Source organism: Neodiprion pinetum, chromosome 5 (genome assembly GCF_021155775.2).
Source record: "Neodiprion pinetum isolate iyNeoPine1 chromosome 5, iyNeoPine1.2, whole genome shotgun sequence".
NCBI classification, from domain to species: domain Eukaryota; kingdom Metazoa; phylum Arthropoda; class Insecta; order Hymenoptera; family Diprionidae; genus Neodiprion; species Neodiprion pinetum.
In genome coordinates this window covers 2,697,215-2,720,229 of record NC_060236.1, presented here as the reverse complement: position 1 = coordinate 2,720,229, position 23,015 = coordinate 2,697,215, and the positions used below count along the sequence as shown (strand labels likewise).

Genomic DNA, 23,015 nt, shown 5'->3' with positions numbered 1-23,015 from the left:
GCAGCACGTTCTACCGATACACCTTTTAGCTACAAAATATACTGATGTACTTACTATGTTGCTCCAAGATCTATAATCTATCGTATCTAATAAGTATATGTGATATTCCAATTCACAGCCGGTGGTTTCGGGGGTACATGCACGGTGATAATCGGACACCCTTTGGACACGGTAAAGGTCCGTCTGCAAACAATGCCTGGAGAATATTCTGGTACCTGGGATACGTTGAAGAAAATCGTAATGAAAGAAGGGCCTCTCGGCTTGTACAAAGTAAAAAATCACCCAAACTGGACGTCTAAGGAAGGATTTCATCGACAGTTATTCTGAATCCCCATTCAGGGTGTGACGGCGCCGCTCGTCGCAATCACGCCTATATTTGCCGTTAGTTTCTTCGGATTTGGTCTGGGCAAGAAGCTCGTGGCCACACCCGATCAGGAAAAATTAACTGACCCTCAGCAGTTTCTGGCCGGTGCTTTCAGCGGGATGTGTACCTCCTTTGTCATGGCTCCAGGGGAACGAATAAAGTGCTTGCTTCAAATGCAGGTGTGATCTTGAATACCAAAAAAATAATTCAACACTTGCACTCAGAATCGCGCATTTATCACATTGCATGGTCGATTACCTCGCGTAGCTAGTACTCTGTACCGTAATTTATGTGTATACTTACTGCGTATGTCTGATGTGCAAGAATCGATAAAAATTTATTTTTTGCATGACCCTGCCTCGTCAAAGAGAAGACTGAGAGTGACAAGAAATACAACGGGTTTCTAGATTGCGGGTTGAAACTTTGGAAGCAGGGTGGAATCCGCAATATATACGTCGGGACCTGCGCCACTCTTCTTCGCGACGTCCCCGCCGCCGGGATGTACTTCTTCACCTACGAGGTCCTCATGCGGAAACTCCAAGGCATAACTGTATCGGAGGTGGTCACCATCTCGTTTTCGACACATCGAATACGTCTCCACTCCCTATAAGTCACGCAACATTAACTTATTACACCGGTCAACACGAATTTTGAGTCTGGGTTATAGATATGGAATTTTAATTTCTTTCACGAGACTAATAAAAGAAAAATGTTTTTATTAGATAAAGTTTGGTTTGTAGACAACAGAATGATATTTCGAATTTTTATTAAAATCCAATATATCGTTCTGGTCTTTACAAAAGCAAACTTTATCTGATGAAATTATTTTTTGAACTTTATCTGATGAAACATCTAGAAGTCAGACAAAAGCATACTTTATAATTAATAAATGAAGATTATGGTTATTATTCGGTGTATAGAATTAAAATTTATTTATCTAAATATGAACTAGGAATTTTTTTCTTTTGCTGACATGTGTTACAATTACTTACGCAGGGTGCAATGTGGCCTTCCCTGGTTGCCGGAGGTGCTGCGGGAATCGCAAACTGGTCAGTTGGAATGCCGGCTGACGTGATAAAGTCCAGACTGCAGACAGCACCCGACGGAACCTATCCCCGGGGTGTCAGGTCGGTGTTTCCAATCCTTATCCGCGAGGAGGGATTCCGCGCCCTGTACCGAGGTGTCATACCAGTTATGCTGCGCGCATTTCCAGCAAACGCGGCCTGCTTTCTGGGCCTTGAATTCGCGATGAAGTTTCTCAAAGAACATGCACCTTGGCTATGATCATCGTGTTACGTCACGACCAGTGCTGCCGGCCTTGGATTGGTTGGGATCTGGAAAAATAGGACAATTTTCCCGACCGATAATTATTCGTAAAACGTATACATTGTGTGAGCACATGGAGATTGGTTCAAGTTTAAGATTGATGGAAAAAGGTTCCAGCTCGCTGGTCATAACACGACACACGTCGCTTTAATGCACAATTAATAATCAATCATTGTAAATTTATTAATAAATGATGTATATAATGGGTGTATTTGTAGGAGAGATTAATTTAGTCAACCTGTTCTATACTCCTCTATCCCTATATTGAATTAACTTATCCGCCAATTACCATTTTCAACTTGAATCTCACACAAAAAATTAACTGGGTTTGACCATTTTCAAACAACCTAACCGCTTTCAACGATTTTCTGCCATATTTCTATCAATACCAATTCCATTTTCAAATGGGCCAAATTTAACGAAAAATCGGCGGGCACGCAGGGATTCCCGGTCGAGTTGGATGGAAAGTTAATACTACACCCAGCGCCAATACCCGCGACCTTCGCCAGATGGCAGCACCTACTGAAAGCATCGCCAACAGCGTTAAATAACGGAAAATCAGAGTATCTGACAACCTCCGGCCAGAAAGAAAACTGAGAGAGGCCAGCACACGTTTGCGGTGTTCCGAAATTTGTAGCGCTCTCTAATACGAAAATTTTTGAGATCTATGGTCGGTAAATACGTGTGAGTAACTGACCATTACTCTGCCTAATTCAGTATCAGCAAAGCAGAGAATCACCAGAGAATGCATTGATATATGTGTAGTTCAATGTATATCAACGAGTGAATGAACAGACCATATTCATAGTGGTCGAAACTGATCAAATCACACACGATAGCCTCCGTAATGCCAAGTACGGCAGAGTATCGGTCGGTAATCGTCCATACAACTTGAGAATTAGTTCCAACGACGTATCTCGTGTCAATAAGCGCTACGAAATTGGGAGCACTAAAAACACGAGCGTGCACCCTTTCAAGCTTCTCTCCACACTTCTGTCTGCGTCAGTTTGAATCTTTTGAAAATGCGGCAAGCTGGGAGAGGTGGGTACTTTGAAAATGGAAGACAGAGTCTAGCTGTCGGTTACAGGATATAACTTTTGTCGGTATTTTGATAATATTGAGCAAATCAATTAATTTTTTTCACAACTTTGGTGGCCCTTGTTATTCTAATGCGACTGTCGCGGGGAAATTTGATGAATTTTTTACCGCTCTGTACGATCGCGCACCGAATGGATGAGTGGATTTTTCTCGCAATCGCCTGCCTTCAATATTGACACTGATTCTCAACTAACAAACGGATTTCGAACTGCCGTGAAACAATTTAGACAAGATGGAAAAATACCGATCTATGAAGGCCTTCATTGCGGCTGCTCTCGAGTACTCAAAGCATCAGAGTGAAACCACGGCATCTGCATTACAACGGAATCTAGGGGTACGTCTGTTCCCAGCCTCTCTGGACTCGTTGAAGCAAAACATGAAACAAAATTCAAATTGTGTTTAATGATTTACAGACGATCGGTGCTTCCTTAGACTTAAGCATCTTTGATCCTGGGACCAGCATCGCCACAGAATTTTATGTCAGTCTTTACGAGCTTGCGAGCGCTCTTCCATCGCGCTCTAGCATAATTTGGAGCGCTGTTGCCGTTCTCCAGCATGCCTGCAAGAATTCCGCTGCTAGACAGACCCTTATTCACACTTACAAATTCACACCAATTTTGACAAGGCTTCTAGAGGTTTGTCCAATCGGTTCTTTATCTATCAATGTCGTTCGAGGGCAGTTAACGAGGTGAATTATAATTGCAGATTATTAATGTACATACTAGACGATCAATTCCTTGCAAATTTGCAGGCAAATCTAACGGCCGAGAAACGTATCAGGGTCCTTCAACTGATTCAGGAGCTTACATATGGAGTAAAGATATCCTGGCAGGAGGCGCACCTGCCTTATTTAATTTCAACTTTGACGCAATGGGTGTCGCAATCAACCGAGGAAGAAGTGGTCGCGTTGTCTTTGGGGGTGCTGATCAATCTCTGTTACAAAAATCTGCCTGCAATTTATACCCTCATGCGCGCCGTCGATACAAAAGTTTTTGTAAAAACTTTACTGAAGCTGCAAAGTTACAATATGAATACAAAAGTCCAATGCTGTAAATTGCTTATGGTATTGGAGAGCATCCACAGAGAACTAACCGATACAGATATCCTTGACTTCGCTACGGTCACATTTTGTAGCCTGATTTCTGCCCTCCAGGAGAAAAATGTACTGCTTCTCAGGCATACAGTCGACTTCTTTGACGATGTTCGACAAAAAGAACATTCGAGAAACGTTCTCGCAACTTATCCTGGGTATATGCTGAAAGATTATCATAGAAATTTATCTTTTAGAATAAACCATTTTAGATGTTATAAATCTTTGCTAAACACTGTTGTATCACATTCTTTCAGTTACGCCGAAGGTGTTGAAAACATATTGTTGAGACTAGAGAATAACTCAGACCCTGAATGTGTAGCATTGATGATGGAATTCCTGGTCTCAATTATTAGACTTCAGATACCGTCGCTGATGCCATTATATTCCAAGTGTGTCAGGACAGCGATGATGTGGGTCCCAGTTGAAAGAGTACGGTAGCAAACAGAGTCTGATACTATACTTGCTGCCAGTTTCCAGCCAAATAGATTCAACTGACAAATATTTGGTTTCAGGTCTGCTCAAAGGCATTGAGCCTCATTAGGATAGTAATCACTGACACTCGCCGATCCAAAGGATCTCTTGAAATACTCAACGAGCTTGACTTGAGTGTTTTAATGCTCGTTCTGGACAGTGGCTATGAAATGGAAGAGAGCGGAAGCAGTCGGAGTGTTGAGTCACAAGCCAGATTGACGGAGTTTCTACAGCTTGTACAAGAAATGGTGCGGATTCCTGTGGTTAGAGAGAAAGTAATGCAAACATTCACAGACCAGGCGATGCGGCAGATCTTGCGACCGGTGCTTGAAGAGAGTGAAGCTGCGACGTGTGAAGCTGTGCCTGGAAATCTATTTCAAGTGAGAATCAAGCAGCATGTCACACGTTTGCTTATTATAAGAGAAGGAAAAGTTTCAGAATGACAAGTGTAAAAAATTTATTATCGCAACTATCAGGACCCAGCAACAACTTTGCATGTCCATGCACTCTCTCTAACAGCCGACCTCGCAACCCACGATTCCAACTGGCTAACTCTGTACTCTGAATTGCTACGGAAAAAACAAATTCAAATGGTTATGGCATTGGCGCTATTCACTGGTGATGGAGATGTCAAGCAGCGGGTGTTGCAGCTACCCTCATCAGTCGGGTTCCCACAAGAATGGTATTTGTTCCTTTCCATAATTTTTGCTTCATGGCAAAGTGTGAAATATCCGAATTACATTGAAAAAATATGGCTATTAACGGAAATTTCTTACAATTCTACACTACAGCATTTCCGCAGTAGCAAAATGTATGGGCGAACTGGAACCCCTGGTGTTAGTTCAGGGGAGAACGGCATGTGGCCAGTCTTCCAAAGGGAGATCACCCACTGACCAAGGCTATTCGAGTGAAATGCAGATGCCCCTATTTTCGGTAGCCCAGGAAGAACGCCTCGATTTATTTATCACCAAACTTGAGCAAGCCTTTGAGTCTAACCAGATCCAAGATACCACAACCTCAGCTGTTATGGAGCTATACGAATATAAGGCATGTAATATTAAGCATTGAGAATGAATATATATATACGTGTGATAACGTGATTCCATTTCCTTAATTTTTATAGTTGGCGGCGATGCGACACGCGGAAAGAGCCGCACAAGCGAGCCTCGAAGCGGCCAACAGTCACGCAACTAGCCTGCAACACAGGTTGGCACAGGTGGTTGCAGAGTCTAGCAGGCTTCATCAGTTACTATTTTACACACAACAATGCCTCGAAGGAAGCCGAACTGAAAAGATATGCTTGAGTGCAAAACTGAAAGAAGAACAGGCACAAATGAGTAGGACACGTGAGACGCAGTCTCAGGTAAAACAGAGAAACATTTCAAAACTTGATCGCAATTTAATCGTAATTTAAAACGAATCGTAGGAAATTCGAGGACTTCGTAAAATAGTTGTGGAAAAGTCGGCCACCATTGATCAGCTTAACCGAACGACCGCAGAATATTTGGGACAGCTGGAAACTAGTAAATCAACGATCGAGACTCTGGAAAGAAGAGTTAACGATTTACTGACTGAGGGAAAAGTTAGCGAGGCAAAAGCCCAAGAACTTGCGACGAAAATTAACGAACTGAGCCGGGTTATACGGAAAATGGAAGACGGATCGAATAAACAGAAACAGGTGATCAGATCTTAGTGTACGGAAGTACATACCTGTGAACGTGCGCTAAATTTTTGAAAACATTTTACAGCTGCTCGAAGAGAAGAACAGAGAAATTGCCTCGAATCAGAATCACATATCTGCTCTGAAACAGGAACTTCAAGAGCAAGCAGAGCAGTGCTACAATCGTGAAAAGGCACTCTCTGAGAAAGAAGAGTGTATTGAGAGGATGAAAGGAGAGCTCTCTGACCTGAGTCGTATGCGGGACATAATATTCGAGCTCACTGCAAAAAAGAAAGAAGATTTAAATACCAGTTAGTCACGGCGGTCGGTTGTCGGAAAATGATCATCATTCGAAAACGATATATTTCGGATCTGTAACGCGATAACGTCGTGCAATACACTGTTTAAGGCACTTGGTGAATGAGAAGTCACTTGTTTACCGGAAATTGCACGTTTCTTATCGCTTACAGTTAAATCTATCATAAACTTTGTACCTACTGCACAATTCTCTGCATCTCTTCAATGACTCAAATTTCCGGGACGATAATTGTATCTACTTTGTACTCGTTTCTTTCATTATCTGCAATAAAGGTTTCGTTTTATCTTTTTATTATTTTAGAGTTTGGTGAATAATATTTCCTATCATTCTTAGAAAGGAAAATTTAACAAAAATAGTTTTATTTAAAATAAATGGAATGTTATATTGTCATGTGGAAATTATCACTTATTAATCGGTAATCGGTGAATGTACAATTTTTACAGAGCAAATAGAGTATTTGTGCGATGTAGAAATCTGGAAAAATTATTTTAACCATTTCAACATTCCCAAAAAATAGGTCGATTTTCACATTCGTAATTTACAATATTCAACCATCACGAATTTTCACGCGACAGGCAAATTAAACTAGTACGTAACTCCGCGATAGCTTTTAACCGATTCTTCGTGTAAAAGAAATTAGTAATTAAAATTAAAAATCGTCTATGCACCACTTATTATACAATTCACATTATGAAACACTAACTAATTGATAATTGACTTATCGTCGTGGAATCCTGATCCCTTGACAGTAATAAATTTTTACTGGATGTGCAGCATACTACAGTTCTATGAATAAAAAGGCTAGAACTAGTATTGAACAACTAGTTGTGCACCAGGATAAAGGCGATTGTTCCTAAATTATCCACATAATTATCTGCTTCCTTTACTCCAAGGCTGCTCAGTGGCAGAGGCAAACACCACGTAAAAAAGACTACCTGCCATGTTCACCCCTGCAGCTAGCCAAAAAACGAGGTGCCATCGAGTCAAAGTTTCCTGAAACATATGTAGCATCGATGTTAGTTATCAGTACAAGCAGTTCTGAAATGCATCGAACTCACGTGCCCCTGGACGACCATGCCAACGATGTAGGGTGCCAAAAAGCCGCACGTATTTGCTGCCGCATTTGTCAGGCCATATAATGTACCGGCATATTGAGGAGCAAGTGCAATGTGATTCATTTGGTTTCCAGCATAAACAGCTCCCTGCAGCGAACCTAAACCAACTAGCATGAAGAGTACAATGTTTCGATCACAACCAGCCCATATTGCACCCAAGAAGCTCAAGCTGGGCCCGAGAGAGCCAATCGTGTTCCAAAACTTGAATGATCCTAGGGTAGATAGCAGATTTTGGGCAAGGAGTGCATCAGCCAACACTGAGATACCTAAGCCTACTATCCATGCACTGAGGTACGGCAACATTGAGTAGACTGCATCCTGAAAAAGGTGTTTAGGACAGTGAATAAAAACTAGATATTCAAACCAGGTTGTTCCACCTTCTTGTAAAAACTAATTTTCTTGAATAAGAGGTTTACCAAAAGAATATATTCTTGCCTCCAGTAAAAACTAGTCAACTGCCGATAAAAGTACCAATTGAAGAGCTTGTCTGAAAGGGTAACTTTATCTCCAAGGCAGAATAATGTGGCGATCTTGGAAGAAGTTTATCAGTCTCACCTGTTGAATATCGAAATGAAGAATCTTATCCATGTACGTGGGTAGCTCTGTGAGTAAAGTGTAGAAGGCCCAAGATTGGCCACACTGAGTTAGAGCTATAGCCCACATTGGCCGTGAAGTAAAAACAGCTAGCCAAGGTACTGATGCATTCGTCTCGCCCTTTGAACGAATGCAGAAACTAATGACTGCGATTGTGAATGGGAAGAATAACAGAAATGAGGTAGATAAGAAAGAAACGCACCTCATTCTTTAGCTTAACAGATGCTTCGATAAATGCTCTTTCTTGAGGATCAATTCTGGTGTGCTGCGCGGGTGTGTCGAACACGAATATCAACCAGAAGATGTACCAAATTACACCCAGCCCACCAAAGAGATAGAAGGCTAGAGGCCAACCGCCCCAAAGATCCAGTGAACAAAGCCAGCCGCTCAGCGGAAGCGATATCACAGTACCAAAATTAAGTCCTGTGAATGAATAAGTAATTGTGACACAGGATATTAAATTATATGCGAAAGAGTAGAAAAATTTATTATTTTATAGATTTACCCGCATAAACTGTCGCTGCAAATTTGCTCCTTTCCAGTGGGGGAACCCAGTGAGCCAGCATACTGTGCATAGCAGGAAACGTAACTCCCTGTAATAAGGAGTTAAAGTATTGATGCGCAGTGCTTGGTGATGTTTCATATCTATCATTGAATACATAAGACTAATTACTTAACATACCTCTGTAATACCCTCAGCGACTCGAACAATGGCAAAGGGAACCAGTCCCCAGTAAGCAGCAAACGGACTGATAATAGTCAAAACAGCAGTCAAAAAGACACCGAGTCCATAAACCAACTTTCCTCCATATTTTTCAGCCAATCGACCACCAGGAACATTAGTAGCGACATAGCCGAAAAAAAATATCCCCAAAACAATGCCCTGTGTTGTTTCATCCCAGTTAAATTCTCCGGTATGCTGGACAAAAAAGATGTGCATGGATATTAGAATTGTTACTTTATACGAGCTTAGATTGTTGGTAACGAATGCTCACCGGTACGAAGGTTCCATTTACAGGGTCCACAGAAGGACAGATGTCGGTGCTGTTGGCGCTGTCGTTTTTGTTTGATTCAGTCTTATTTACCATGGAGACGATGGCAATCGACAGGTTCACTCGCATTGCGTAAACAAGGGCAAAGCCCATAAATCCAAGGAACCCAAATGTAAAGCGTGCCTTGACCCATGACTTTGTATCCTCAATGAGCGGCTCCTGACTCTGTGAAACTGATAAAGAGTTGTCAAAAAATAATTTAAACCAGTTAAGCATAGATTATGCGTAGAACTCATCTCTGGTAACATAAAAGATTTATAAAATAGATAATGGCCTAACTTTGTTACTAAACTGTTTTTGGTATTTTTGTAATCTCATTACACGAAATTTGATAAAACAATTCTTGTGAATTACACCGTGACTTGTATCGGTATTTTGTCTAATCAGCAAAGTTGAAAACGTGTAATAATTTCGCTGAGAATGGATCTAGTTACACTAACCGCTAACAACAGATAAGCGTAGCTGAACAGCGATGCATGAGTAACAAAGGCTTAACCTGACAAAAGAGACTACAAAACACCAGCTATGAGCGATATGAAGTAATAACTAAATACGCCCACAAATCACAGCGATACAGGGTTTACGTAATTATTATTGTTGTAAGTCAGTCGGACAAAAGACAACAAGTCGGATCGAAGTTGAGAGGCTGCGTGGTTAAAACAGCTGAGCTGCTGATAACAGAATGAAAATAAACAATGCGTCGTTCCCACGAGAGTAATTTTATCGTTCATACCTGTGTAATACTAAACTACCCAGGTATTAATTTACGAATTATGACTCACGTTTATCCTCGATTACGTCGTTTATGAAAAGCGGTTGGTTGTCCCTGGACAAAGTCGGGTCCAGCACTTCGACCATGGTGTCCTGTCAATTTTCAATTTCACAGACAACAGTTGGCCGTTTTTTTCAGTTTGTATCTCTGTGTAAGATACACAGCACCGCAAACTTATCGCTTAAGAACGCACAGGTATCTGTTACATTGATCTGGTTGTTTTTGCCGCCGTACTCGAGTGCGATTTTCACAGTTTATACAGGTTCACACCAAAGCCCAACTTCGGTACGGAGGTAAAACAAAGGAGAGTTAACAAGGGCGAAACTACTCCTTCTCTTCCTACTTGTCTAAAGCGCGCCTTTCTCAATCACAATTCACGTCTCACTCTACCACTGATCTCTATTGGTCTCTATTGGTATAGAGATCAGTGCACTCTACGCTTGAATTAACCAATTGAGCGTGACGTTCGCAAAGATAAACTTTGTACGTTGTGAGTTTCCACGTTGGCCGTACGGAACGAGACTGAAACGTGACAGAAACAGCAGACGGGAGCACAACTGTCAAACTGAAGTGACGTCATCAGAGTTCAGTTTAATGTTACTGCAATCCGATCGCGCTATTTGCCAATCACAGATCGGGATTGTCTCGACCCTCTTTCGCCACGACAGCACGACTGGCGAAAAGTGGGGGGAAGTCTACGCGAACCACTGTAGCGTAAGATCAGGAAAAAGAGAGCTGAAAAGTTAAGGATTTTTATTCTGGTAGCTATAATAGAGGAGAGGAAAGATGTGGATGTTAGGAATCTCGATGAACCTTCTTTGAATGATACGATATTGACTTCCATTATCATGTAGATTGTTGTACTTTATTGATTTCAATATTCATCCACACCGTGGTCCATGCTCCGTATCTTTTTAAACAATTAAAAATCATTTGTTCACTCTTAAATATTGGGGTGTAGGTTGTACACACAATGGGTACTTGATGTCTCAAAAAGTTTCAGGCATTTATGGATCTTGTTGATAGGATCGATGGAACACCATAAGTTAATTTAAGCTCTTTCTGAAGTGAAGTATTTGACTGAACATTACAAACTGAATCGAAAAACCAAACTTATGAAAATGGAAAGTTGAGTACGTTTGGCGAAAAATTACCGAAGTCGGATGGGGTCATCTTATTTTTGTCTGGACCTTGCTTTTGATGTAGGCCCTTGCTCCATCAACGTGCTTAATTATAATTTATTTAATTGAAAATATACAAACGGGTTAAAAAATGTACCAGCACTTACACGACAGACAATCTTAGAAATTACGGCAAGAGTGGTATACTTACTGTATATTCGCAAACGGTAGAAAAATTTGCAATACCCATTCATCCTGCGAGTATAAAATAATAAATTATAGTAATACTTTTTCACGTATCCTGGATAATGGAGTTTCAATTATTGTACACATATTTCGAGCAGTGAGAATTGCAGCTCCAAAGCCAGATCGATGCATTCATTAAAAACCTAATTAAAAGACTTTGTAAAATGATAAAATTATTAACTGAAGTTCACCTTCGGAAATTTGAAATATCACTTCGTTCAATCATTAAAATCGGAATTATTAAGAAAAAAATGCATACAATTACACATCTAAATTGACCGAGAGGATGCGTTTTTAAAAAAGTATCATTCCCTATTCCCCTATACTTGGTCTCTGTACCGATCCGTTCGTTGATTTCGTCGATGGAAGTGCTAGAGATTTGCTTGAGGTATCCAATCCCAGTGCCATTTTAAGTAAGTTGAGAACGCTTTTCTTGTCGGTATTTTCACTGTCTGAAAATCGTTGTACAAAATTTATTGGTCTTGTAACATTTTTTTTATCATTTAACAATGATGCGTTTCAACATTCTCGCAATTGAATTTTAATTTGTTTTCTTCCAATATCTCAATATAAATACCTTCGTTGTTAGTAACCTGTTGTTCCAAGTTGAGTTTTCCCTGTGCCATTTCGTACATACCCTCTTCTATAGTATCCTTTGCTATGAATCTTATAATCGAAACCGGCCTGTGGAAAGACGAAACCAAGTGATCACACACGTTCAGGGTGTCCAGGAACACGGGACTTGAAAATTCCCTTATTTTCCCGGTAATTTGATAAAAAATCTCGGACATTCGTAACATTTTTTTGAGCTGTATAACTACTGAATATCCGTTGTTTTAAACAGTAATCTTTAAATTTGCATTGCCGATGAACGTAAATTTTAGAATGAGTTGGATTTCCCGAAAAAAAACATCTTGACGCTTATAAAGATAAGAACCGGAGGGCGTGAGAGTGCTAATATGTAAACTAGCGTATCAACTTACCTCTGTTGACCAACCCTGTGACAACGGTCTTCAGCCTGCTTATCATTATATGGGTTGAAATCTAAGTCGTGGATTATGACTGTATCCGCTGCAGTCAAATTTATTCCTAAACCGCCAGCTCTTGTTGATAGTAAAAAAATAAATATGTCAGGATTTTGTGTAAATTCATCTATTAAAAATTGTCTTTCTGGTACCGGCGTCTGACCATCCAGTCTGTGAACAAAAAATAATATATAATACGATTATTATAAACAATGATATCAATAATTAGCTACATACCTTGTAAATTTGTGTCCCCTGATGGCTAGATAGTCCTCAATAATATTCAGCATAGACGTGAACTGGCTGAATATTAAAACTCTATGACCATCAGTTTTGAGTTTTGGTAAAAGTTCGTCGAATTTTTGAAATTTGCCTGAATTTGGGATCAATTCCTGCGGCAGCCCTTGTCCTGCCAAACACTTGTGCACTCTTGTCAGTTGGTTTATCTGATAGTCTGACATCCATAGCAAATCCTCAAACACATAGTCAGGATTTTTCTGCTTGTATGTTGGATCATGAGACAATTTCTTTGCCATATCCTAAAAATATTATCCAATGTGTAATTTCGGAGTGAGTACAAGAAAAGAACCAGCATAAACTGCATCAAACCTTGAGTTTCGTTTCGTTGTAGTAGTCTCTTATAAGTAAGGGATGATTAGCTAGCTTTCTCAGCTGCATCATCATTCCAGTACCATTAACTTCTTTATTGGAATCAGCCTCAACAGTGAACTCAGCGACCAAATTCTGGTATAATTCGAGCTGCGACGCTTCTAAACGACAACGAATAACTTGTTCCGTTTTCACAGGTAAATCCTGTAAAACTTCCGACTTCAAACGGCGAAGGATGAATGGCTTCATGATTCGCTTCGCATTGACTACTTGTTCCTTTTCAAATTCCGTTTCTGCACGGCCACTCTTTTCGGCTGCAATTTTCTGCAATGTTATTTATTCATTTAATCAATAACTGGCGAATGATTTTACCGCCAATGAACTATATTTTACCTACAGTATTTTTTGAAAACAGGCTTTTCAACTCTGCTTGTTTGCCCGCAAACATTGATGGCATCGCGAACATCAACAGTGACATCAATTCAAGTAAATTGTTCTGCAAAGGAGTGCCAGTAAGCAGGATTCGATGTTTAGCCTGAAACCAAATGAAATGTTGATATCTTGTTTTCTCATTTTGCGGAATCATGACGAAACTTAAATTTACTGTCGATAGGTTGAGCGAAGGACTTCTCTAAACTTGAATGTAAAACATACTTACATTGATCCTAATGAGGTTTTCATATCTAATGGTTGACATGTTCTTGAGCATGTGAGCTTCGTCGAAGACTACGTACTGCATGGGCATTACTCTGAAGAGTCTTCGTTCCTCGGGTGTACTACTGACCAGGTTGTAAGTAGTAAGAATAATGTCAACGTCTTCCAAATCACCGGCACGCCATCCCATCCGCATCTCCTTGCGCTCGTCCTGTGACCCGTAATAGCTGACTACCTTTAAGCCTGGAGACCAACGCTCAAATTCGTTGCTCCAATTTTCTGTGCCGAGAGAAAATAGTAAACTCAACGAATTAAGGAAAGAAATTTTCATTCCTATATTTCAAATATCTCGTTTCCAAAGATGCGATGCTACATGGATGTATAAATCTTACCCATTGTCGAACTGGGCACTACTATCAAATGAGGTCCAGCCCCATCGACGGCCAGTCCAGCCTCCTTCAGATAAGTGAGGAAAGTTATGACTTGAACAGTCTTTCCAAGTCCCATTTCATCAGCTAATATGCCATTGACATTCTGGGCATGCAGCACAGCAAGCCAGTTAATACCAACCATTTGGTATGAGGCCAAATTCAGACCAGAAGGAATCCCTGCTGGTTGTTGCCTAATGTTCGTTGCCCCGGCTGCCACGGCTCTTTCTAGAATCGACGAAAGTCGAAGGCACTTCTTCATCAAAGTATCGACCACGTGACGTGTCCCCAACAGTACCTTTAATATTTTTGTTAGTTTATTTTTTGATGACTTCCGGATAAATGATAACTGCTTGCAAATGCACTCAGCACTTATGTCGCTGCGTGCAACTCAATTTCAGTGAGATTTAAGCATTGGTTTCATATTGTCTTTTAGATGAAAAAAATGCAACAATGTGTATACTAGTAGACAATATGTTCGGTATAAAAGATGCACACTACAAGACTATGTTTTTTAGAATAAATCGAGAGAAAGAATATTTTTATGTATTATTAAATAGTTGATAATGTATGTAGATGTAAAACAATTTATACAGACCTGGGCAGAGTTTAAAAGTTCAGTATCTAAATATCTATAATTTTGGAACTTTTGCACCAAGTCTCGCCAGTCGTGGAATGGACGAGCCTCGATAATGGCATTCGCTCTTTTCTGGGAGCAGTGTGACATCAGCAGCAATTCCATGTGCAAAGCATTTTGCATGAAATCCAGTACAGATTTCTTATCACTAGTAAGTTCGTTTGATACCGCGGCGTCTGAATCGTCATCGCTGAGGACAACAATAACACAACATACTTTTGAAGATTTAAAGAAGTAATTTAAGAAAAATTAATTATATTTTATAAAAAAATTATTCAACTTGCCACAAAACAAACCTACCTATGCACCAAGCCTAAGGGTCAGTGCACCCTCCATTTTAGTGACAATTTGTAAGCAGGTTCTGAATTTCCTAATTAATTGTAAGACTTAAGAAAAGCAAAATGCATAAGACTCAAAAACATGCTTGCTAAAGCTGAATGCAATAACTTGTCACAACAACATACTACAAAAATATAACTGGATTGGACAAATAAAAAGTTTTCCAAGCCAATACAAAGAACCGCAATATTTCCTTCAAGAATTTTAAAAGAAAATAAACCGCCGTTGTGTGAAGAGTATAAAATATGTTTCTATGCGTTAGATTTAGCAAAATATAGCCAATCTACAATACTCATAATATTTTCAGAACTACCACTAGAGGCAGACACAAGAATAACTCTCAAAACGATTAAAATTATTGCATAAATTAGATAGCTGAATAATGTATGCTGTAGAATTGTAACAGACCCAAAGCAACATAAAATTAATAATCATTTATACCTATTACAGTTACTGCTGTACCAGAAACAATCTTATGCATATGACTATGCTAGTGAATGGTAAAAGCTTAATCTCATTTAATTTTTAGAGAATCCTGTACTCATTTAGTTTCACATATACCTACATTACAAAAAAGATAATAATATATTGTTACAAATAAAATTAACTCCTTTATATCACTTAAGTATAATGGTATATCAAGAACAGTACAATGATTAAATACATACTTCAAAAATCAGCATTCAAGCATGTTTCTCTGAAAAAGTTTGAAGCCATCAAAACTCACCTATCGAATACCCTATTCTTGTAGTTCTTTTCATCTGAGTCATTATCAACATCCTCGTCGTAATCAACTTTTCTCCTTTTTTTCTTACTAGACGACAACGGTTTATTGCCAAGTCTCTTCCGCTGGCTATTAAGCTGTCTCTCTGCTTCATCCGTCTGCCAGTTGGAGTTATTTAGCGCTTCGAGAATTCGCTGTACAAACAGAAAGAAACATAGAATTAAGTATCTGATATTAAAAATGCGCCAACTTGGGCATTGGCTTGAATTTGACATGAAATTTGGCATTGAGACATGGAACAAACCGGAGCATCGAGGCGAGGATACAATGTACTCAGGTACTTGAATTTCTCTTCCCTTTCTTTGGTTTCTGGTTTATTGTCAACGTGTGGCATTGAACCTTGCAGCTTAGTCGGGCTTCCCACATCGCTGTCACTGTCTTCAATCCTGTTCACTGGCTTACGTCGTATTTGGTTTCCAGAACTCGTCAGGTTACTGTCTTCATCAGCTACAGGCACAAACATCAGAATTTGGTTTTGTTACATGTATTGCTAAAGGTGAGGATAGTAATAAAACAGGATGGAATGGGGGTAAGAAGCTGAAAGAAAAACGGAAAAGAAAAACTGAGGTAAGGTGATTTGAAGTGAATTTAAGTGAAACGTTGAGAAGAATAACGATTGCAATTGCAATTACAATGAAAAATTTTCCATGGGACTTACACGTGTTCATCTTTTTCACTGGTTTTTTCTGAAATCTAAATTTGCGCAAATTTTCCAAAAGACTGTGGCTGCCCGTTGATTTAATCTCAAATGAATTTGAATCTGACATATTATCCCGTCAACTATCGGTGTAGCGCGATAGAGGTGACATTTCGTGGTGTTTGAGATTCTTTCTTTTAGTTTTTCAAAGGCAACCTCCAACACATGGAGATTATAATAACAGATGCACGGACCCAAACCGTGTATACTACATGTAGGTGTATATTGTAGAGTATGCAGTTTGTATCTTTAAAATGTAAACGCTTCACTCGATTCACGATCTCGCGTTGCGGAATTTTCACCGCTGAACTTGTAGAGGAAAGATGGCTAATACACGACTCTTGGCGACGGCCGAATGATGGCCGCGAAGTTGGCGAACACCTGCAAGATAAATCATCCGTAGTTTTTTGTGATGTCGAGTCGAGGGTCTTCGTTCAGTTCTCCATAGCGTCGATAGTTCATGGTTCGTAACGAGGGTTTCGAAATTCGATTATTTTCGAAAAGAATGCTGAGGATCTTAATTTTCTCTTGCTTAAACGTCTCCGCCAGTTTTCGAAAAACCGAGATCTTCCAAATTGCATCGAACTACTCCGTGATAGATCTGCAGCTTACGGACAGACACGTCTGCGAAGAGGTAATTAGTCTCAAAGAGCCAGCCGCTGCTTGAATACGAAATATCGATTTCATCGGTAGAAATAGTCGATGGCTAGAAAAAAGAAATAATCGATTATTCACGTAAAAGAATACGAGTGGAATGGAGGTCGAGTCGTTGCACGGCTAACTTCATAGGATAATCCAACCTTGGCTTTAACTCCACAGTCCCACCGCGAAGTGCGGAGCGATTGGAGTAACGTCTGTAATTATCGCGGATGGTTCGTACGCCCGGGCGATTCGGTGCTACTGCTGTTCGCATCTATGCGAAAATAAACATCTTTTTCCTATAACCATCCGTCATCAGGTCAGCTGTCAATTGTTGACCGATCAAAATGGTAAGATATCTCTCAGAATCAGTCACACCCGAATACGACAAAGCTGTATGACAAGGGCCGCCGTGCATATCACGCAGGGCGAGACAATCCTGTATAACAATACTTGCGATCCTGCCAGGGTTTTCAGTTACACTATTGCTTCTTCACTGTACTAAAAATTGGTGGAAATATCAATCTGACTTACCGTTTCTCTGATTATTCTTTTCTCGAGCTATCTGGGGTCTGGTTAAGCCCCACCTCTGCTTCCCTTTCCTTTCATAAGCTTCACAAGTCTCCAAGTTATCTTTGCATGTAGGTCGCTCTGAACAAGAGACATTAGGCATGCTCAGCTTCGATCAACCTGTTATGGAAGTTAGTTTTCTTTACAGGACAACGATGCAGCTGTGCTTCGGAGGCTGGAGCAACTGATGACTGAATTTTTCTCACCACAAACCAGCAATGATCAAAAACGATCAATCGAACAGAGCCTTCATGAATTCGCGGCACAAATCGACTCTTGGAGGCTGTGTCTTTACTTTTTGTCATCAACTGACAATCGCTATGTCAGCATGTTTGCACTCACTACTCTCGAGGCGAGTAAAACTGCTCTATTAGTCATTTGTAGTTTTTTTTTTTTCTCTCTCCTTTAAACCAGTTGCATTTCCCATGTGCAGAAGCTAATATTTGGTATCTGATTGCTTCCAATCCAGCAGACAGCAATTGGACGTCGATGGCCAGTGCTGGGATGGGAAGACAGAGCTATTGTAAGATCAACGCTGTACACTCTCTCCCTAGAACGTGGTATAACTCCGTTTGTTCGGAACAAGGTGGTCAAGTTGGTGGTTGATATCGCCAGGCATGACTGGCCTCACTTTTACTCCGACTTTTTCTCAAATATTTTACAGGCACGTACCTAGTTCGGTGCTCTTTGTGGCTTGCGTTTAAAAACATTTGTATTTAGATGTATAATCGATGAAACACGTTTATTTGTAGTTATTAGGTCACAGGCACACAAGACTATTGGGTCTGGTTTACCTGAAAACTGCTTCTGAGGAATTGGGAACCCCGAGAGAGGACTTACCACTTCACCGAAAAGCGGAATTGCTTAGGTTGTTCAACAGTTTGGTACCAACCGCCTTGGATGTTCTTACAGGTGAATAATTTTATCAACATGAAAGAAATAACAGTAAATAGAATTCTATTATTATGCTGAGAATATTTATGACTTTGTATCCTTTCTGTGAATTTAGAACTTCTTGTCGAAACAACCAAACATCAGAATAGGTCCGGCACAATAACTCCGCCACCTTCGCCGACGGGTGCTCAAAGTGCTCCTCTCCAAGGGAGAACTGTTTTAGATGTGGAAGGACTTGCAGCTGGTAGCGCGGAAATTTGCACCATCACCCTGGAAGTTCTGGCACATTTGTTCACCTGGATAACTCTCACTGATCATTTTTCTACCAACCTATTGAACGTTATTTTCACCTGTGCCAAGTATCGTGATTCAATGGTAATAAACAATAGTTATTAAATAATCCTGACTAGAAACGATAATCTAAAAGTCACCAATTTCTTTTGGAGGCTTATATCGCTTATGTAATACTTCTAACTGATTCTTTTCCGTATTGTCAAAAGTTTAATCTTCCCATTCAGCTGTCAGGGCTTTAGATTGTTAAATCATCTAAGTAATTCAGCAAACTCATTATACCGTGTCTTGTTTCTTTTTCTGCAAAAAACCATGAAAAAGAGTCGCAAAATTAATTAAAACAAACATGAATTGAACAGAACGGAAGGCAGATTGAGACAGCCGTGCAAGCATTGACGACAATAAATGAACTGTTGTACCGCCCAAGCTCACCGAGTGCCACAGAGAGCTTGCTGCTGCAGATATTTCAACGAGGGATAGAACTATTTCAATCCATAGAACATCTAGAGTCCATCGACGAAAGGTGATTCCGATTTACAAGTTCCAATCGTTCCCGTCTGACCGTCCGTCCGTTCATCCACCTATCCCTCCCTACGTTAGGCCGGTTGTAAAGAAAATACTGGAAAGTTCGTGACGACGGTTTTGCCGTCGGTAACTATTATATGTATGATATAATACTTGCGCTAAAAGTGATAATGAGAACTAAATCCAATTAAACATATGCTAATTATTGTTTTTGGGGTTTACTTTCTTAGCTACTTAGAAAAAATGACCGAGTATCTGCAGTTATTCGTTACAAATCACCTCAAAAAGGTTGAATCTTGTCCAAAGTTTCCCGTCAATGCGCTTCTCGAGGTATTATACCATCACACGTTTCAACGCTGCATCACACCGATGGGGTATACTAGATCATTGGAGGTTTGGTCCATACTGCTGGAAAGCACTCAGGCTCGCTATGCCACAGTCGCTCTCGCGCTCGCAGAACGCGTCTTACAAAAAGTCACCTTCAAATTTAACGCGCACACTCTAAAGGTTCTGGACACTGATACATTGGACGAAAATGTAAGTGGTTTACCTAATCGTGCTTTATCTCACCTTACAAAAGATAATCTCTAATTTTTCAAACATTTTTGCAGGATGAGACGGAGTGGCAGCATTTTTTACGCTGCAATATCGAATGCCTTGCCAAAGTTGCAGACATCTCTCCTATACCGGTGTTCACACTGCTGGTGCGATATTAAATCTTGTATCTTTTTTCCCAGGGACTATTTAGGTATATATTTTATGCTACTTTTATGTTCCCAGTATCAATCCTGGCGGGAGAGTCTATCAGTTTACGCAAAGTTAGGTTCAGCCGTAGCAAGTGGTCAGGTAGTTGTCCTAAACGATTCCGAAGCTTCTAATGTAAGAATTCATTTACGGGACTTGGCGTCCATGACTCAGGCTCTGGCTCGATTGTATGTTCATTTTGTTGGTAAGTTGTATCATTTGAAGTTCATGTTGAGTGATGAATTTATACTGGAAAATACGAAAAGCAGATTTTCAGACAAAGGAAGAAAATAGGTTTACAATTCTTTTGAAGACAAACGTTTTGGAAAAATAGGGGATCAACCAGGGATCGATTGCTCATTGGCCGAGGAACTAGTTTCGCAAACGTTCGAAGTCTGCACTTTTGCCAAGGACAACCAACTGCACAGGGCCAATCTTCAGCCAGTTGAAATACTTCAAGACCTAGTCGAAGTGTAAGCTTATTGGTCAAATATTCGTATGCACGTTTTGCTCAAAAAAATTTTCTCATGCTCCGTCTTCCAGAAATTCACAGATGTTGGCTTCACTCCAGGCATGGTGCCATTGGATATCGGAAAGGCCAGAAAAATTGAAGGACAGTTTAAGTCAACGATGCGTGCAGTCCTGTATTTGGGCCTTGATGCCTAACACGTTTCCCCAAAATTTACCGCCAAAATTTGTTCACTCAGCTGCGCATCTGATGCAGAGCACAGTTTCTATTCTCAAACCAAACCTCTGGGATCAACCTGCATTTAGTGATTTAGTTGTTGCCGGCTCCCATCCGCATCTTAATCAGGATACCGCAAAGGTCCTCAGGAGAGCCCTGGTCAACGGAATAATTCTCCCTGCTGGAGACATCGGGGCGCGGCAAAGACTAATGGGTAAGAATTAACATAGAGATGACGTTTGGTCATTTTTCATCACGCGAATTATAAATAACTTCCCATAGGCACGATGGTCACGGCTCTTTCGCACCCACTAGGAGGAGAGGGGCAGCCGGTGCCTCCTGAAATTGTAGTATCATCGTCGGTACTATCACTCAAAGAGTTGTTGGAAGATTGTCGTTCGTCGTCTACAGCAATAAAAAAACTCTTACACACTAATCTAGAATCAACAGTGAATCGAGTACTGGAACTTCTCCCTCATCTCATCAGATTTCCAGGAACATGTGAAACATTGCTTAGCTTTCTCCACAGCGCCTTTGCTGTTCTTCAGCAACAACTGGGACCAGAGTATACACAAAATGCGGCGCAAGCTATGCTGCACATCTTTACTCGGTAATAAGCATTGTTAAATGTGTGAAGTAAATGGGATGTCTGAAATAGCAGAAATGTTAAAAAATCTAGCGAACAAAACTTACCAACAGCTTGAAAATATCAAACCTTTTTCACCTTCGTTAAATTCTGCATCAATATTTTTCAGTGAAAATATATCGATCGGACCAACGTTGGATCAGCTCCTGGAAATATTGATTTTGGTTGTGTCAGCACCTGGCAGAGCTTTCAAAGCGTTCGTGCCATCAATAACAGACTTGTGCTTGAGCAATGTGTGGCCCGTTGTCAGGAGTGATTTGAGCGATCACCCGGATACCACCATAGTTTTATTACGCTTGTTACATAGGTAAAGTGTAACGATTAATCAACTTTACGATCAATTATTCAATTTTATGGGAGTAAAATCCGTCCACACTTGTTTCTTTGCAGTATTTTAATGCACCATTGGCAGTACTTTTACAACTCATCCGTACTACGGACTTTCGGTAATCCCGACGAAGCGGAGCCGGTTGAGCACAGAGAAGAGTTAGTCGCTATTTTGGAAGCGTTTGGTCAGGCGTTACTACAACCAGACGTGAACATATTTCGTCAGAGTCTTCAGAGTCTGGAACAACTAAACTCTAGATGCCGTCTGTACCAGCGTTCTATTTTCAAAACTAATTTACTTGAGAGATTTTTGGCAGCACTTTTTACAGTTTTGTTTCAAAGGTATAAAAAATTTTTTCTTCTCATTTAGAGGAATTTTAAGTGTGTCTACGAATCTGGTCAACAATCTTATATTCATCCCATTTCAGATCTCACGATCTCTTGGCCGACGAAATAGCGACTGCAGTTCACAGTCTTGCGCTTGTCAACTGTGATTGGTTTTTTGGTGAATTTTTGCCAAAATTTTTAACTGGATGTGAGGGACTAGACGACGAACAGAGATGCACACTTTTAGAAAACTTTGACCGAGCAACAGTGAGTATTAATTTTATACTTTATTATGCAATGTAGATGGAAGATTAGTTTACCTATAAATACATAACACATGTTTCTAATTCCAATTTTTTTGTTTTTTCAGGATCAACCGACATTGACAAGATCTGTTCTTCGTATGGTGACTGATTTGAGGTGCTATCAATTTTGTCGGACTGTTTAATATATGTATTATACATACATATCTCCTTTCCTCCACTCTCATATAAATGCGCTAGTACATTACATGACTTTCTGTATTTTTGTTACGAAACGAAGACAAAAAAAAATAATTAACGGTAAAAGATAGTAATTAATAGCCGGCGATAGTCTTTTCGGGAAAAGCATTGATATTTCATGTTTCAACTTCGGCGTACAATTATCAGTCTCGAGTTTTAAAATTGTATAATTATCAATCGCATTCACCCGATGCAGCAAAATACTGCCATATCTATACATTGTATATTCCTATTACGTAGAATAAGAGAGTCAAATGAATTTTATTCGCCCGTTCAATTATTTATATATAAAACTTCATTATTATGAATAATTATTACAAATTATGAAATTTCTAAATCACTTGATTCATCTATCCCTCGTCCGATATTTGTTGAAATATACAATTTTTATAAAAAGAACCAAGTACTGTCTATCAAATGCGATTGAAAAATGATGTGGCAAACTGAAAAGACCAGACAA

The 23,015-nt window shown here is 40.0% G+C and overlaps 5 protein-coding genes across 8 annotated transcripts; 3 read left to right on the top strand and 2 right to left on the bottom strand.

Moving 5' to 3' along the window:
* The first annotated feature begins 328 nt into the window (after positions 1-328).
* Positions 329-1,889, top strand: LOC124219860 (mitochondrial carnitine/acylcarnitine carrier protein-like). The gene is made up of 3 exons (XM_046628054.2): positions 329-543; positions 738-923; positions 1,361-1,889. The coding sequence occupies exons 1-3, from the start codon at positions 484-486 to the stop codon at positions 1,646-1,648; spliced, it is 534 nt and encodes a 177-aa protein (XP_046484010.2). The 5' UTR covers positions 329-483; the 3' UTR covers positions 1,649-1,889.
* A 430-nt stretch (positions 1,890-2,319) lies between these two features.
* Positions 2,320-7,283, top strand: LOC124218623 (protein CIP2A homolog). The gene is made up of 10 exons (XM_046625250.2): positions 2,320-3,122; positions 3,202-3,423; positions 3,540-4,036; positions 4,136-4,310; positions 4,394-4,732; positions 4,829-5,034; positions 5,144-5,399; positions 5,476-5,715; positions 5,779-6,030; positions 6,101-7,283. Exons 1-10 carry the CDS (start codon positions 3,021-3,023, stop codon positions 6,326-6,328), a joined length of 2,517 nt encoding a protein of 838 aa, XP_046481206.1. The 5' UTR covers positions 2,320-3,020; the 3' UTR covers positions 6,329-7,283.
* On the bottom strand, positions 3,790-10,517 carry MFS10 (major facilitator superfamily transporter 10). The gene is made up of 10 exons (XM_046625251.2): positions 9,875-10,517; positions 9,036-9,265; positions 8,723-8,959; positions 8,546-8,633; positions 8,243-8,463; positions 8,002-8,160; positions 7,390-7,764; positions 6,511-7,324; positions 6,063-6,293; positions 3,790-4,043 (listed from the first exon to the last, which is right to left on the bottom strand). Exons 1-8 carry the CDS (start codon positions 9,948-9,950, stop codon positions 7,202-7,204), a joined length of 1,509 nt encoding a protein of 502 aa, XP_046481207.1. The 5' UTR covers positions 9,951-10,517; the 3' UTR covers positions 3,790-4,043; positions 6,063-6,293; positions 6,511-7,201.
* Positions 10,518-10,702: 185 nt separating this feature from the next.
* On the bottom strand, positions 10,703-16,824 carry Etl1 (SWI/SNF-related, matrix-associated actin-dependent regulator of chromatin, subfamily a, containing DEAD/H box 1). Its single transcript, XM_046625220.2, has 12 exons — positions 16,366-16,824; positions 15,952-16,154; positions 15,651-15,841; positions 14,546-14,774; positions 13,912-14,245; positions 13,524-13,798; positions 13,263-13,400; positions 12,866-13,189; positions 12,494-12,795; positions 12,215-12,427; positions 11,809-11,915; positions 10,703-11,683 (listed from the first exon to the last, which is right to left on the bottom strand). Exons 1-12 carry the CDS (start codon positions 16,472-16,474, stop codon positions 11,544-11,546), a joined length of 2,565 nt encoding a protein of 854 aa, XP_046481176.1. The 5' UTR covers positions 16,475-16,824; the 3' UTR covers positions 10,703-11,543.
* A 79-nt stretch (positions 16,825-16,903) lies between these two features.
* On the top strand, positions 16,904-22,973 carry ebo (ellipsoid body open). 4 transcript variants are annotated; one of them, XM_069136399.1, is made up of 17 exons: positions 16,904-17,038; positions 17,224-17,393; positions 17,762-17,965; positions 18,083-18,277; positions 18,366-18,525; positions 18,623-18,882; positions 19,158-19,321; positions 19,554-19,860; positions 19,935-20,027; positions 20,104-20,272; positions 20,381-20,540; positions 20,611-20,966; positions 21,035-21,362; positions 21,508-21,705; positions 21,789-22,067; positions 22,154-22,319; positions 22,423-22,973. In XM_069136399.1, exons 2-17 carry the CDS (start codon positions 17,391-17,393, stop codon positions 22,498-22,500), a joined length of 3,120 nt encoding a protein of 1,039 aa, XP_068992500.1. In that variant the 5' UTR covers positions 16,904-17,038; positions 17,224-17,390; the 3' UTR covers positions 22,501-22,973. The 4 variants fall into 4 exon arrangements, with proteins under 4 accessions (XP_068992500.1, XP_068992501.1, XP_046481175.1 ...); XM_069136400.1 differs by lacking the exon at positions 16,904-17,038 and having other exon boundaries at positions 17,158-17,393; positions 18,086-18,277; XM_046625219.2 differs by lacking the exon at positions 16,904-17,038 and having other exon boundaries at positions 17,158-17,393; positions 20,402-20,540.
* The last annotated feature ends 42 nt before the right edge of the window (positions 22,974-23,015 follow it).